The 13,016-nt window shown below is 45.9% G+C and overlaps 1 protein-coding gene across 1 annotated transcript in view; it reads left to right on the forward strand.

The window, feature by feature from the left end:
- Nucleotides 1-13,016, forward strand: part of LOC117882963 (ovotransferrin-like) — a 56,225-nt gene that overhangs the window by 34,841 nt on the left and 8,368 nt on the right. Inside the window, exon 22 of the mRNA XM_034781861.1 lies at nucleotides 4,385-4,467. Coding sequence (XP_034637752.1) covers nucleotides 4,385-4,467 — 83 coding nt within the window. The remainder of the gene's footprint in view (nucleotides 1-4,384; nucleotides 4,468-13,016) is intronic.

The following is a 13,016-nucleotide window of genomic DNA, read 5'->3' on the forward strand; positions in this document are numbered from 1 at the left end:
CTTCCTTTTATTTGTTTTAAACCTGCTGCCTATTAATTTCATTTGATGACCCCTAGTTCTTGTATTATTGGAATAAGTAAATAACTTTTTCTTATCCACTTTCTCCACATCACTCCTGATTTTATATACCTCTATCATATCCCCCCTTAGTCTCCTCTTTTCCAAGCTGAAGAGTCCTAGCCTCTTTAATCTCTCCTCATATAGGACCCGTTCCAAACCCTTAATCATTTTAGTTGCCCTTTTCTGAACCTTTTCTAGTGCCAGTATATCTTTTTTGAGATGAGGAGACCACATCTGTACGCAGCATTCGAGATGAGGGCGTACCATCTATTTATATAAGGGCAATAATATATTCTCAGTCTTATTCTCTATCCCCTTTTTAATGATTCCTAACATCCTGTTTGCTTTTTTGACCGCCTCTGCACACTGCGTGGACATTTTCAGAGAACTATCCACGATGACTCCAAGATCTTTTTCCTGACTTGTAGCTAAATTAGCCTCCATCATATTGTATGTGTAGTTGGGGTTATTTTTTCCAATGTGCATTACTTTACATTTATCCACATTAAATTTCATTTGCCATTTTGTTGCCCAAATGGCAACCGTGGTTCCATTTAGGCAACCGTGGTTCCCCGTTCCCGACCAATGGGAGCTGCTGGGGGAGCCTGCCCTGCCCCCGGTGCATGTCGGGCCGGAGCCCGCCCCCCGAACTCCTGCAGCCGAACCCCCTGCCCTGAGCCCCCTCCTGCACCCCGACCCCCTGCCCTGAACCTCCTGCCGCACCCTGACCCCCTGCCGCACCCCTCACTCCTCCTGCACCCTATACCCCAACTCCCTGCCCTGAGCCCCTGCCACACCCCTCATAGAATCATAGAATATCAGGGTTGGAAGGGACCTCAAGAGGTCATCTAGTCCAACCCCCTGCTCAAAGCAGGACCAATTCCCAACTAAATCATCCCAGCTAGGGCTTTGTCAAGCCGGGCCTTAAAAACCTCCTAGGAAGGAGACTCCATCACCTCCCTAGGTAACGCATTCCAGTGCTTGACCACTCTCCTAGTGAAATAGTGTTTCCTAATATCCAACTTGGACCTCCCCCACTGCAACTTAAGACCATTGCTCCTTTGTCATCTGCCATCTGTTCTGAGAACAGCCGAGCTCCATCATCTTTGCAACCCCCCTTCAGGTAGTTGAAGGCTGCTATCAAATCCCCCTTCATTCTTCTCTTCTGGAGACTAAACAATCCCAGTTCCCTCAGCCTCTCCTCATAAGTCATGTGCTCCAGACCCCTAATCATTTTTGTTGCCCTCCGCTGGACTCTTTCCAATTTTTCCACATCCTTGTAGTGTGGGGCCCAAAACTGTACACAGTATTCCAGATGAGGCCTCACCAATGTCGAATAAAGGGGAACGATCACGTCCCTCGATCTGCTGGCAATGCCCCTACTTATACAGCCCAAAATGCCGTTAGCCTTCTTGGCAACAAGAGCACACTGTTGACTCATATCCAGCATCTCGTCCACTGTGACCCCTGGATCCTTTTCTGCAGAACTGCTACCTAGCCATTCGGTCCCGAGGCTGTAGCAGTGCATGGGATTCTTCCATCCTAAGTGCAGGACTCTGCACTAGTCCTTGTTGAACCTCATCAGGTTTTTTTTGGCCCAATCCTCTAATTTGTCTAGGTCCCTCTGTATCCGATCCCTACCCTCTAGTGTATCTACCACGCCTCCTAGTTTAGTGTCATCTGCAAACTTGCTGAGAGTGCAGTCCACACCATCCTCCAGATCATTAATAAAGATATTAAACAAAACCGGCCCCAGGACCGACCCTTGGGGCACTCCGCTTGAAACCGGCTGCCAACTAGACATGGAGCCATTGATCACTACCCGTTGAGCCCGACGATCTAGCCAGCTTTCTATCCACCTTACAGTCCATTCATCCAGCCCATACTTCTTTAACTTGCTGGCAAGAATACTGTGGGAGACCGTATCAAAAGCTTTGCTAAAGTCAAGGAATAATACGTCCACTGCTTTCCCCTCATCCACAGAGCCAGTTATCTCTCATAGAAGGCAATTAGGTTAGTCAGGCACAACTTCCCCTTGGTGAATCCATGCTGACTGTTCCTGATCACTTTCCTCTCCTCTAAGTGTTTCATAATTGATTCCTTGAGGACCTGGTCCATGATTTTTCCAGGGACTGAGGTGAGGCTGACTGGCCTGTAGTTCCCCGGATCCTCCTTCTTCCCTTTTTTAAAGATGGGCACTACCTTAGCCTTTTTCCAGTCATCCGGGACCTCCCCTGATCGCCGTGAGTTTTCAAAAATAATGGCTAATGGCTCTGCAATCTCGTCCGCCAACTCCTTTAGCACCCTCGGATGCAGCGCATCCGGCCCCATGGACTTATGCACGTCCAGTTTTTCTAAATAGTCCCGAACCACTTCTTTCTCCACAGAGGGCTGGTCACCTTCTCCCCATATTGTGCTGCCCAGTGCAGCAGTCTGGAAGCTGACCTTGTTTGTGAAGACGGAGGCAAAAAGAGCATTGAGTACATTAGCTTTTTCCACATCCTTGGTCATTAGGTTGCCTCCCTCATTCAGTAAGGGGCCCACACTTTCCTTGACTTTCTTCTTGTTGCTAACATACCTGAAGAAACCCTTCTTGTTACTCTTAACGTCTCTTGCTAGCTGCAACTCCAAGTGTGATTTGGCCTTCCTGATTTCACTCCTGCATGCCTGAGCAATATTTTTATAGTCCTCCCTGGTCATTTGTCCAGTCTTCCACTTCTTGTAAGCTTCTTTTTTGCATTTAAGGTCAGCAAGGATTTCACTGTTTAGCCAAGCTGGTCGCCTGCCATATTTACTTTTCTTTCTATACATCGGGATGGTTTGTTCCTGCAACCGCAATAAGGATTCTTTAAAATACAGCCAGCTCTCCTGGACCCCTTTGCCCTTCATGTTATTCTCCCAGGGGATCCTGCCCATCAGTTCCCTGAGGGAGTCAAAGTCTCCTTTTCTGAAGTCCAGGGTCTGTATTCTGCTGCTCTCCTTTCTTCTTTGTGTCAGGATCCTGAACTCGACCATCTCATGGTCACTGCTTCCCAGGTTCCCATCTACTTTTGCTTCCGCTACTAATTCTTCCCTGTTTGTGAGCAGCAGGTCAAGAAAAGCTCTGCCCCAGTTGGTTCCTCCAGCACTTGCACCAGGAAATTGTCCCCTACACTTTCCAAAAACTTCCTGGATTGTCTGTGCATTGCTGTATTGCTCTCCCAGCAGATATCAGGATGATTAAAGTCTCCCATGAGAACCAGAGCCTGCGATCTAGCAACTTCTGCTAGTTGCCAGAAGAAAGCCTCGTCCACCTCATCCCCCTGGTCTGGTGGTCTATAGCAGACTCCAACCACGACATCACCCTTGTTGCTCACACTTCTCAATTTTATCCAGAGACTCTCAGGTTTTTCTGCAGTTTCATACCGGAGCTCTGAGCAGTCATACTCCTCTCTTACATACAATGCAACTCCCCCACCTATTCTGCCCTGCCTGTCGTTCCTGAACAGTTTATATCCATTCATGATAGTACTCCAGTCATGTGAGTTATCCCACCAAGTCTCTGTTATTCCAATCGCATCATATTTCCCTGACTGTGCCAGGACTTCCAGTTCTCCCTGCTTGTTTCCCAGGTTTCTTGCATTTGTGTATAGGCACTTAAGATAACTCATTGATCGTCCCTCTTTCTCAGTATGAGACAGGAGTCCTCCCCTCTTGCGCTCTCCTGCTTGTGCTTCCTCCCAGGATCCCACTTCCCCACTTACCTCAGGGCTTCTTTTGCCTTCCAATCGGTGGAGTCTCCTTCTGCTCCCTTCCCTTAGATGGGTCATCTAGTCCACTCTCCACATTAGTACCTGTAGAGAGAACATGGAAACGATTGCTCACCTGTATCTCCATGGAAATGATTGCTCATCTGTATTACATCCCTCCTGCGCCCTCTGGGGGCAGGGAGGGGGTGGAGTTGGGGTGGGGATTTCAGGGAAGGGGTTGGAATGGGGGCAGGGAAGGGGTGGGAAGAGGCGGGACAGGGGCGGGGCCTCATGGAAGGGGTGGAGTGGGGGTGGGGCGGAGGCGTCAGTAAATGCGACCCTCGGGCCAATGTACTAGTACTCATGTGGCCCTCATGGTCATTTGAGTTTGAGAACCCTGCTGTAGGAGAAATGATGATACCAGAAGGGGTTGGGGAACTGCAAAGCAGTCTTGTTTGCTGTGTAGGCCATGGCTGTCTGTAGAATATGAACTGTTGTGTATCTTGTTACATATTTTATTATGCAGACCTGCATGATCATGCATATTTGTGGATTAAATATTGATGGAATTGTTACTTCTTCTGGTCTATTTACAGGGCTCTAGTGTGACGCTGATTGACCTCCCAGGCCATGAGAGCTTGCGACTTCAGTTCTTGGAGAAGTTCAAAGCTACAGCTAGGTAAGTGGTTGAAGACTGGAGGAGATAGATGCTTCAGTCTGTAAATGGATAGAGGCCAAATTATGATATGAAGGCTGGGTTGGGGAGTGAGTTGAGAGAGATTCGAGCAAATATGGAGCCCCTATAAAGCTGTTCTCTTGTGCCCTGTGTTATAAGGTCAAAAACCAATGTGCAACCTCCTTCATTTCCTCCACCCTTCCATTCCCCGGAACTGCTCTGCCATGCCAGCTTGAGGGAGGGGTGCGGGAAGAGGGTGGTAGAAGGCAATAGGAAATGCGCATGGAACTGGTGTGTGCATTTCTGGAGAGAGTAGAAGGAGGTTTCCACTCAACTCTGTCTGCACGTTGCAGGTGTTGCTTCATACCATGATAAGCAAACGTCACACTGATATCCCTGGTAAGGCAGCACCCCCACCTGTCCAGCACACTGACCCATGCTGATTGGGGCAGGGGTTCTGTGCTGCCTTGAGCAGAAAGTCACCTATGGTACTGAGTCAACAAGGTCGCTTGTGCAGCGCCTAGACTTTCCTTGGAGGCCTTCCATGCCAGTGCTGTTCATGTCAAACCCTGCAAAGCTTACAGTGTGGCAGCAAGGATAACATAGTTGCCTGGCCCCATTGTACAGACAGAGCATGCAGGTAGGATTTAGCAGAATTGCATTCCCAACATTTTATTCAACATATTCCAAACTTCTATATAATGGAGCAAGTTCTTTGTTGGATTTTTGATATCAGCTTTCTTAAATAGCACCAGGAAAGTGAACACACCAAGATTTTTTTTTTTTTTTAGGGGAGGGGGCACAATTGCGCTTTAAGAGTGGATCTTCAGCACCCCAAGCTAGTACAATCCCTGCACCTTGGGACTTCTCCCCGTTTTTAAAATCTTTCCCGTTCTAGTTAAATCCTGTACTTCTCTCTGTGTCCAGCTCCACAGCCTCAGATAGTGGCTTGGGTTCAGGCTAAGGTTGCTTTGGGAAATGAATTACTCTTTTATATTTCAAAATTAATGTTAGTCACTGGGAGGGCTGACGGGATCTCTTTGGTGGGGTTGATATCAGCTGATAACTGGTGGGAGTGGCTGAGCCATCCATACCATAGTGTTAGCAGGGGGTGGGCAAGCTCTCTTCCCCTGAGCGTAGCCAATGCTGCATTCATGTTGCTAATCTGCCCCAAGTGTTCCAGACCTGAGCCTCTGCCAGTACACCTCAATCACGATCTGCAGCTTTCCAGTTCTGGCTCATTTGTGAGCAGATCACCAGATGTAGCAAATGGCTGTCTGTTGTAAACGTAGGGCCTCCAGAGGTCAGGCCAAAACATGGCTTTGACTTGGGAAGTGTTCTGAACACAAGAACCAATTGCTGATGCACTAAACCCTCTGCCCTTGATGGTATTTGTTAGAGGGCTTTCCCTTCACCCTCCCACTTCCCTGGTTCTTGTCATGCAGACAGTGTGATGAAGCGGGACTGTTCTTAATGTTTTCGCTGAATACTGTGTGGGTGCCTCAGTTTTCCCTATGCATTTCTTAAGTATCTAGGTGGGGGGATCAGGGTGTGTGATTGTTGTAGAGCCCTAGAGGGCAGGGGTGATGCAGTCTGCACAGAGAATGGCTGACATCCTGTCTCCTGGCAACTGATGGCCTGGGCCCCTTCCCTGCAAGGTGCCAACTGAAGGTGTTGGAGAACAAAGAGATCAGGTGGCCTCCTGGCCCTGGGAAAGAGACAAAGGCCAGAGGAGGGGCTGGAGGGAGTCTTAGTTTGGAGCTGGCTGGGGAAACTGAGGGAGGCCCAGCACTGGGGTCTGGGCTCCCTACTCTCCCAAGATGGACCTGACTGAGGGGTCCTGTTTTCTGTACCTACAGGCTCTGTTTTGGCCTGTGCCCCTGTTGTCTAATAAACCTTCTGTTTTACTGGCTGGCTGAGAGTCACGGTGAATTGCAGGAAGTCGGGGGTGCAGGGCCCTGACTCCACCACACTCCATGACAGACAGCAAGCAGCAAAAGACGAGACGTCTGAATTGCAGACAATGCAATGTTTATTGGGGTTAGTTTCCAAGCAAGCATATTCTGAAGCCCTTCACACCAGTTGGGTGTATCTCTGATAGTCGGTTTCCCAATGTTCCGTTCCCAGCTCTGATGCCGCAGAGCATTTACCCCGTGTCCCCCTTCCCAGCTCTGATGCCGCAGAGCCTTGCTTGTGTCCCTATTCCCTGTTCCCCCACCTTAGCAAGCATGATTCCAATTTCCCCTCCACCTCCTGTTTGACCCCAGTTTATATAGTAATATTCTCATACTGAGGCACCCACACAGTAATATTATCTTAACCAGTCATTTTACTGAAATTTAACTAACCAGTCCTAACATATTGTAGCATAATTCTCTAACCTATTATATCCCACTACCCTAATTAACTTACACCTAGCAAAATTAATTATACAGCAGACAGAAACAATTAGAGAACCAGACAGATTAACTATAGAAAAGAGGGAGCCATAAAGATAAAACCATACGGAAATGAGGGTTTCACAGCCACAACCATTGATACGTGGTTTCTTGACAGACAGGATGTTATAAAACTAAGTTTTCTTTAGCCATCTTAAGATCTGTTCCTTTATCTGGTGGTGATGGGCACTGTCAGGGTTCCCTCCCCACTCTGAACTCTAGGGTACAGTTGTGGGGACCCACATGAAAGACCCCCTAAGCTTATTTCTACCAGCTTAAGTTAAAAACTTCCCCAAGGCACAAATTCTTCCTTGCCCTTGGACAGTATGCTGCCACCACCAAGTGAGTTAGACAAAGATTCAGGAAAAGGACCACTTGGAGTTCCTGTTTCCCGCAAATATCCCCCCAAGCTCCTCCCCTTTGGGGAGGCTTGAGAGTAACCAAGGTGAGCACAGACCAGACCCTTGGGTTTTTAGGACACTAAAACCCCAATCAGATTCTTAAAAAACAGAGCTTTATTATAAAGAAAAAGTAAAAGAAGCACCTCTGTAAAATCAGGATGGAGGGTAATTTATAGGGTAATCAGATTCAAAACACAGAGGATTTCCCCTCTAGGCAAAACTTTAAAGTTACAAAAACAGGGATAAACCTCCCTCTTAGCACAGGGAAAATTCACAAGCTAAAACAAAAGACTTTAAAACAAAACCTAACGCATTTCCTTGCTATTACTTCCTATTTCTGTAATATTAGATGCTTAGTTCAAATATGGCTTAGGGAAATGTATTTTCCCTGCCCTGGTTCCTCGCTGACCTGAAGAGAACACAAAGGAACACAAAACAAAAACCTTCCCCCACAGATTTGAAAGTATCTTCTCCCCTTATTGGTCTTTTTGGTCAGGTGCCAACCAGGTCATTTGAACTTCTTAACCCTTTACAGCTAAAGGAGGGATTTTATGCTACCCTTAGCTGTATGTTTATGACAGGCACTATCAGGACAGGATTGTCTTCCTAATAGCCCAATACCACCTTATTTCAATGTGACTGGTTTGGGATGTGAGGATGTGACTGTATGCTTCACAGCTTTTATGGCTGCCTCTGCTGCTTAGCCAAAGACCTTAGCCTAAGAACAAGGCCTCAGGCTTGGTCTACACTACCCGCCCCAATTCGAACTAAGGTACGCAACTTCAGCTACGTGAATAACGTAGCTGAAGTCGAAGTACCTTAGTTCGAACTTACCTTGGTCCACACGCGGCAGGCAGGCTCCCCCGTCGACTCCGCGGTACTCCTCTCGCCGAGCTGGAGTACCGCAGTCGACGGCAAGCACTTCCGGGTTCGACTTATCGCGTCCAGACTAGACGCGATAAGTCGAACCCAGAACTTCGATTTCCAGCCGTCGAACTAGCTGGTAAGTGTAGCCAAGGCCTAAGACTATCCTAGTGAGAGAAGGCCCATACACAGGAGGACTGTGATTTTGATTCTTAGCTAGTTACAGGGGTATAAAAACAAAGTGGTAAAAATACACCTAAGTTCTTAAAGTATAGGTCTTTACAGGCAGGCCTGAATATCTATATTCTAACAGTATTGTCTGTTGCAGCAGTTCAGAAAAGGAATTCTACTAGTCCGCCACCTCAGCCTTTCAAAATGCATTCTTACCCTCTTGGCTCCCTGGTGTTAAATCCAGGCTTGCTCAGGCATGAGATTTGGTGGTAATTGTAATCCTAAACAATGCTGCCAAGAAAGAAATCTCATTCTCTCTAGTGTCCCACATCCAGCCTGCAGGCCCACTTCTTCTCGAGCCCTAATCCCCAGCAGTAGCAAGGAGAAGCCCTTAATGAAGGTTCCTTGATTGCTGTTCATGTCAGCCACAGAACTAGTATAATTGCTTGCTTGTTTGTAATTTTGGTTAAATTTTCATTAAAGTGTCCAGGCCTCCTACCTCCTCTTCTATGATGGGCTTGTGCTTCCCATTATGCATAGTACAAAGATTGCCCTAGTAAGGGAGCATTTCTTTCTGTCACTCCTCTGGGAAACCTGCTCTCAAAGACAAGATACCGAGTTAAGAGCTAATGGCTTCTTGCTGGGTGAGATGTGTTTTACTTGTCCCAGTCTGAGATTGTGGTCAAGAGTGGGATAATGCTTATTTAGAAATACAAGCTTTTGCTGGGACTGTGAGGCTGGGAAACCCATAGATCATTTGTTGCAATTTTAACTTCTGAAACCACTCATGTAGATTCTGATGGAGAAAGATACTGAGAACTCAGGATCCTAATGACTCGGGAAGATCACAAGTCCAAAAAGGAAGTTTTCTCCTTTGACCCTTCTTATTCAGTGGATGGGACATGATGTTAGCACTCACGATAACCTTTAGCCACAGAGCCCCACAGTTCAGCAAGGCTAAGAGCTAACTTGCATGTACAGAAATGCAAATTAGATGGTTGCTCACTGTAACTAGGTTGTCTGGGTGGCGCCCCCTTGGGGCCTCTTTGGGCACAGCTTGCCACACTGCAGGTCCTCGCAGATTAGGGGTCATGGTGCTTTAGCCCTCCGGCTATGGCATGTTCAAGTTCTACCCCCTTCGGGGAAGTCAGCGTCCAGAACGAAAAGGAAAACGTCTGACTTCAGAATGGGTGTATTGGGAGCATTCCGCCCATCTGCCCTGGGCTTGTTTCGGGTTGCTAATCCCCTTGTCAGTCCCACCCACCACATGGCTCATCCAAGCAGCAAGCTGCCTTATGCTTTTGGCTGGAGTCAGGCATACCTTGTCCAGGAAATAGCAGAGCCCCGAGCTGGGCCAGGTTTCCCAGGGTGGATAAAAATCAATGGTTTAAAAAAAAAATGGATTTTTTTAAATTTAAATCGGATTTTTTTTGATAAAATGCTTTTTGAGGGGAAAAAAACCTATCTAGAGATAGTTTTAATTAAGATACACTGTAGATCAAAGATATCTCGTTGTGGAATAGGGATTATAAATTCTAATTCTATAGGATGAGACAATATATTCATTTAATGTTTAAGAAAATTTTGTAAATGAGTTTCAATAGTTCATGGATTAAGGACCCATTTTTATGGGGTTCCAGGGGCTTCTGTATAGATTAACCTAAATAATCTTTCTATCCACCCAATGGGACACAGTGCTCAGTCTAGAAGATACCATCATAGATGCTTAGTTTTGCAGTTCTCAAACTGTGGATTTGTGTCTTCTAGGTAACATGCTTGTTAACAGCAAAAATGTTTTAAAATAAATAAATAATAAATAGAGGTGAGAAATAACAGCCCTCAACTCTATTGTCCCTCTGGCAAATTTTTGTACACAGAGTCAATCCCTTCTCTCTAAAAGTGTAAAGTTTCAAAAAGTTCAATGAATAGAAGATTGTTGGGGGCGGAATAGATCTGGACAAAGAGAAGAAGTCTGGAGATAAATCTGAGAAGCGAGGGACATATGCTTGTTTTGTTAAAATATTACAAGTTTGCTGTTGAAGAAAAATATCCAGAATACTTAACGTTGTTGTTTTAGTTAAATAAAACAATTTAAATGTCTATATGGTGATGTTCTACTCCTAATACAGCATGGCAAGAAAATCCTCCAAATATTAATGATTAACCTGTTGAATTGGAGATAGTTCACCTCCCAATGACTTCATTAATATCTGCTTCAATTACCTTTGGTAAATGAAATAATCAAACAATCATTCATTTTCTGATATAGCTGTAAAACTAATCTGAAAAGTTTTCAAAATAAATCACTGTTTAAAAATCTATAGTGTGTACCTTCTAAAAATGAAACCTACATCTATCTCTGAGTTGTGAAGAATATGTATTAAGGTTATAACAACCAACAAGAATGCATTTTTATGTAGAAAACCATGATTTAATCGAGTCTTCCTGACTAGTGATTTAAATCAAATCCACCCTGAGGTTTCCCCATTTTAATTCCCCTCTCCCCACCTGACATTGGCTGCAGGTGAAGCAGGGTGAGGTCCAGTGGATCCACAGACTCTCCTGAACCCCATCATTGCCCTGGTGGGGCAGAGAGGCCCCGTCACGCTCTATTTGCAGCAACCTTCCATGGGTGGTAACAGGACTGCACTCAGTCTGCCCATCTGTATGGGCCTGGCTCCAGCCTGAGGGGGAAGATGGGGCAGTTAATTGATGTACCAGCCTGTCACCTGCTTCTGGGTTCAACTGTGGCATGGTCAAGAGTGAAAACACATTTGATAACGTTATTCTCGTACCTGCTAGCACAGAAGGCCACTTCTGCTTAGAAGTGGGCTGGATTGGACAGTCAGGAAGTATTACAAGAGACTGTTCTGGAGAGTAATGGGAGGTGAACTTACCTTGGTGCCTCTCTCCATCTCTGGCTTGAGGACTTTCCCAGGAGAGCGCCCAGCACAGCTCAAGAAGGGCGTCCCCGGTCCAGATTTAGGTGCATCCTGTGTGGGGCCTCATGGAAGTGAGTGTGATGTTGCTCTCCATATGTTTATGGAAATATGCTTATGAGTGTAAATATAATGTAACTGGAATATGTTTTATGCCAAAGGGCTATTGTAAGGTATCATTACAAAGCTTATAATCTACTGAGTGTGTTCATCCTATTTGTATGAATGTATTATTCTTGTATCTAAAGCTAGAAATATGAAGTATAACTCTGGGGTCCTATTGTACCTATGCAAACTGTGGGCCATTAATGGTGGTTTGGAATCTTGATGGCTCCCATTAACTAGGACAATTGGTTGTAAATGGCTGTGCTTACTTGTAAGCCTTCCTGTGTTCCTGTGAGTCAGGCTTGGAAGAATGGAGTCTTGGGGTCTCACAGGACATGTGACCATGTCACCTGGTACTGGAATCTATCTTAAACCCGGTGCTTTTCCATTTAGAAGGAGGGGTGGGAACCCAGAGAGAGACAAAGGATTCCCACCTTGTGCCAAAGTTATAAAAGGGGGTGGAACAGAACAAAGGGGGCTGCAGTCATGAGAAATTCCCTAGTTACCACTTGAGCTGGACCTAACAAGAACTGTACCAGGGGAAAGGATTGGGCTCAGACTAGGAAGGAGTCTAGTCTGTAAAAGAAGCTTATTAGAACATCTCTGAGGGTGAGATTTTATCTTAAATCAGTTTCTTAATGTATTAGGCTTAGACCTGTGTGTTTTGTTTTAGTTTGCTTGGTGACTGACTTTGTTCTGTCTATTATTACTTGAAACCACTTAAATCCTACTTTTATACTTAATAAAATCATTTTTGTTTATTAATTAACCCAGAGTAAGTGATTAATACCTGGGGGAGCAAACAGCTGTGCATATCTCTCTATCAGTGTTATAGAGGGCGGACAATTTATGAGTTTACCATGTATAAGCTTTATACAGAGTAAAGCGGATTTATTTGGGGTTTGGATCCCATTGGGAACTGGGTGTCTGGGTGCTGAAGATAGGTAACTTGCTGAGCAGTTTTTGGTCAGAGTATGCAGCTTGGAGGGCGTGGACCAGACCTGGGTCTGTGTTGTAGCAGAGTAGCATGTCTGGCTCAACAAGGCAGGATTCTGGAGTCCCAAGCTGGCAGGGAAAACAGGCTCAGAGGTAGTTTCAGCACATCAGGTAACAGTCCCAAGAGGGTCTCTGTGACTGAACCCGTCACAGTGACGTTGGTGCTGCAGGTCAGGACTAGAGCTGGGTGCAACTTTTTGACGGAAACTTTCTGGCAAAAATTGCAGACTCAGCAGCCCCTGGAGTGTGGTGACAGTCTGGGTCCAATGTGCCAAATTGTTTCAGTCGGGGGGAGGGAGGATCTAAACGAAATGATGTGATTTGAACAAAACAAACAATTTTGGTTTTGTTCCGATTTGCAATTTTCTTTCATATTATGTTTCGAACTTCACAGATGTGAACTGAACCAGCTGAGAGACTTTGTTCCAGCTGAAATGATTTTTTTTTCTGACTTTTCTGGCATTGCCAGTGAACAGAAAAGTCCGTTGATCGCCCAATTCTGGACAGGGCTAAAGTGAATTGGCAGAGGTGTGTGGGAAGGCTTGGCCTGTGCTGACCTCTTCCTCTGTCAGGAGTGCTCTGAACGACTCCAAAATAAAAGCGTGCTGAGTGATCATGTGACAATCCACTTGGGGAAA

The sequence above is a fragment of the Trachemys scripta genome, chromosome 9 (genome assembly GCF_013100865.1).
Source record: "Trachemys scripta elegans isolate TJP31775 chromosome 9, CAS_Tse_1.0, whole genome shotgun sequence".
Taxonomy (NCBI): domain Eukaryota; kingdom Metazoa; phylum Chordata; order Testudines; family Emydidae; genus Trachemys; species Trachemys scripta.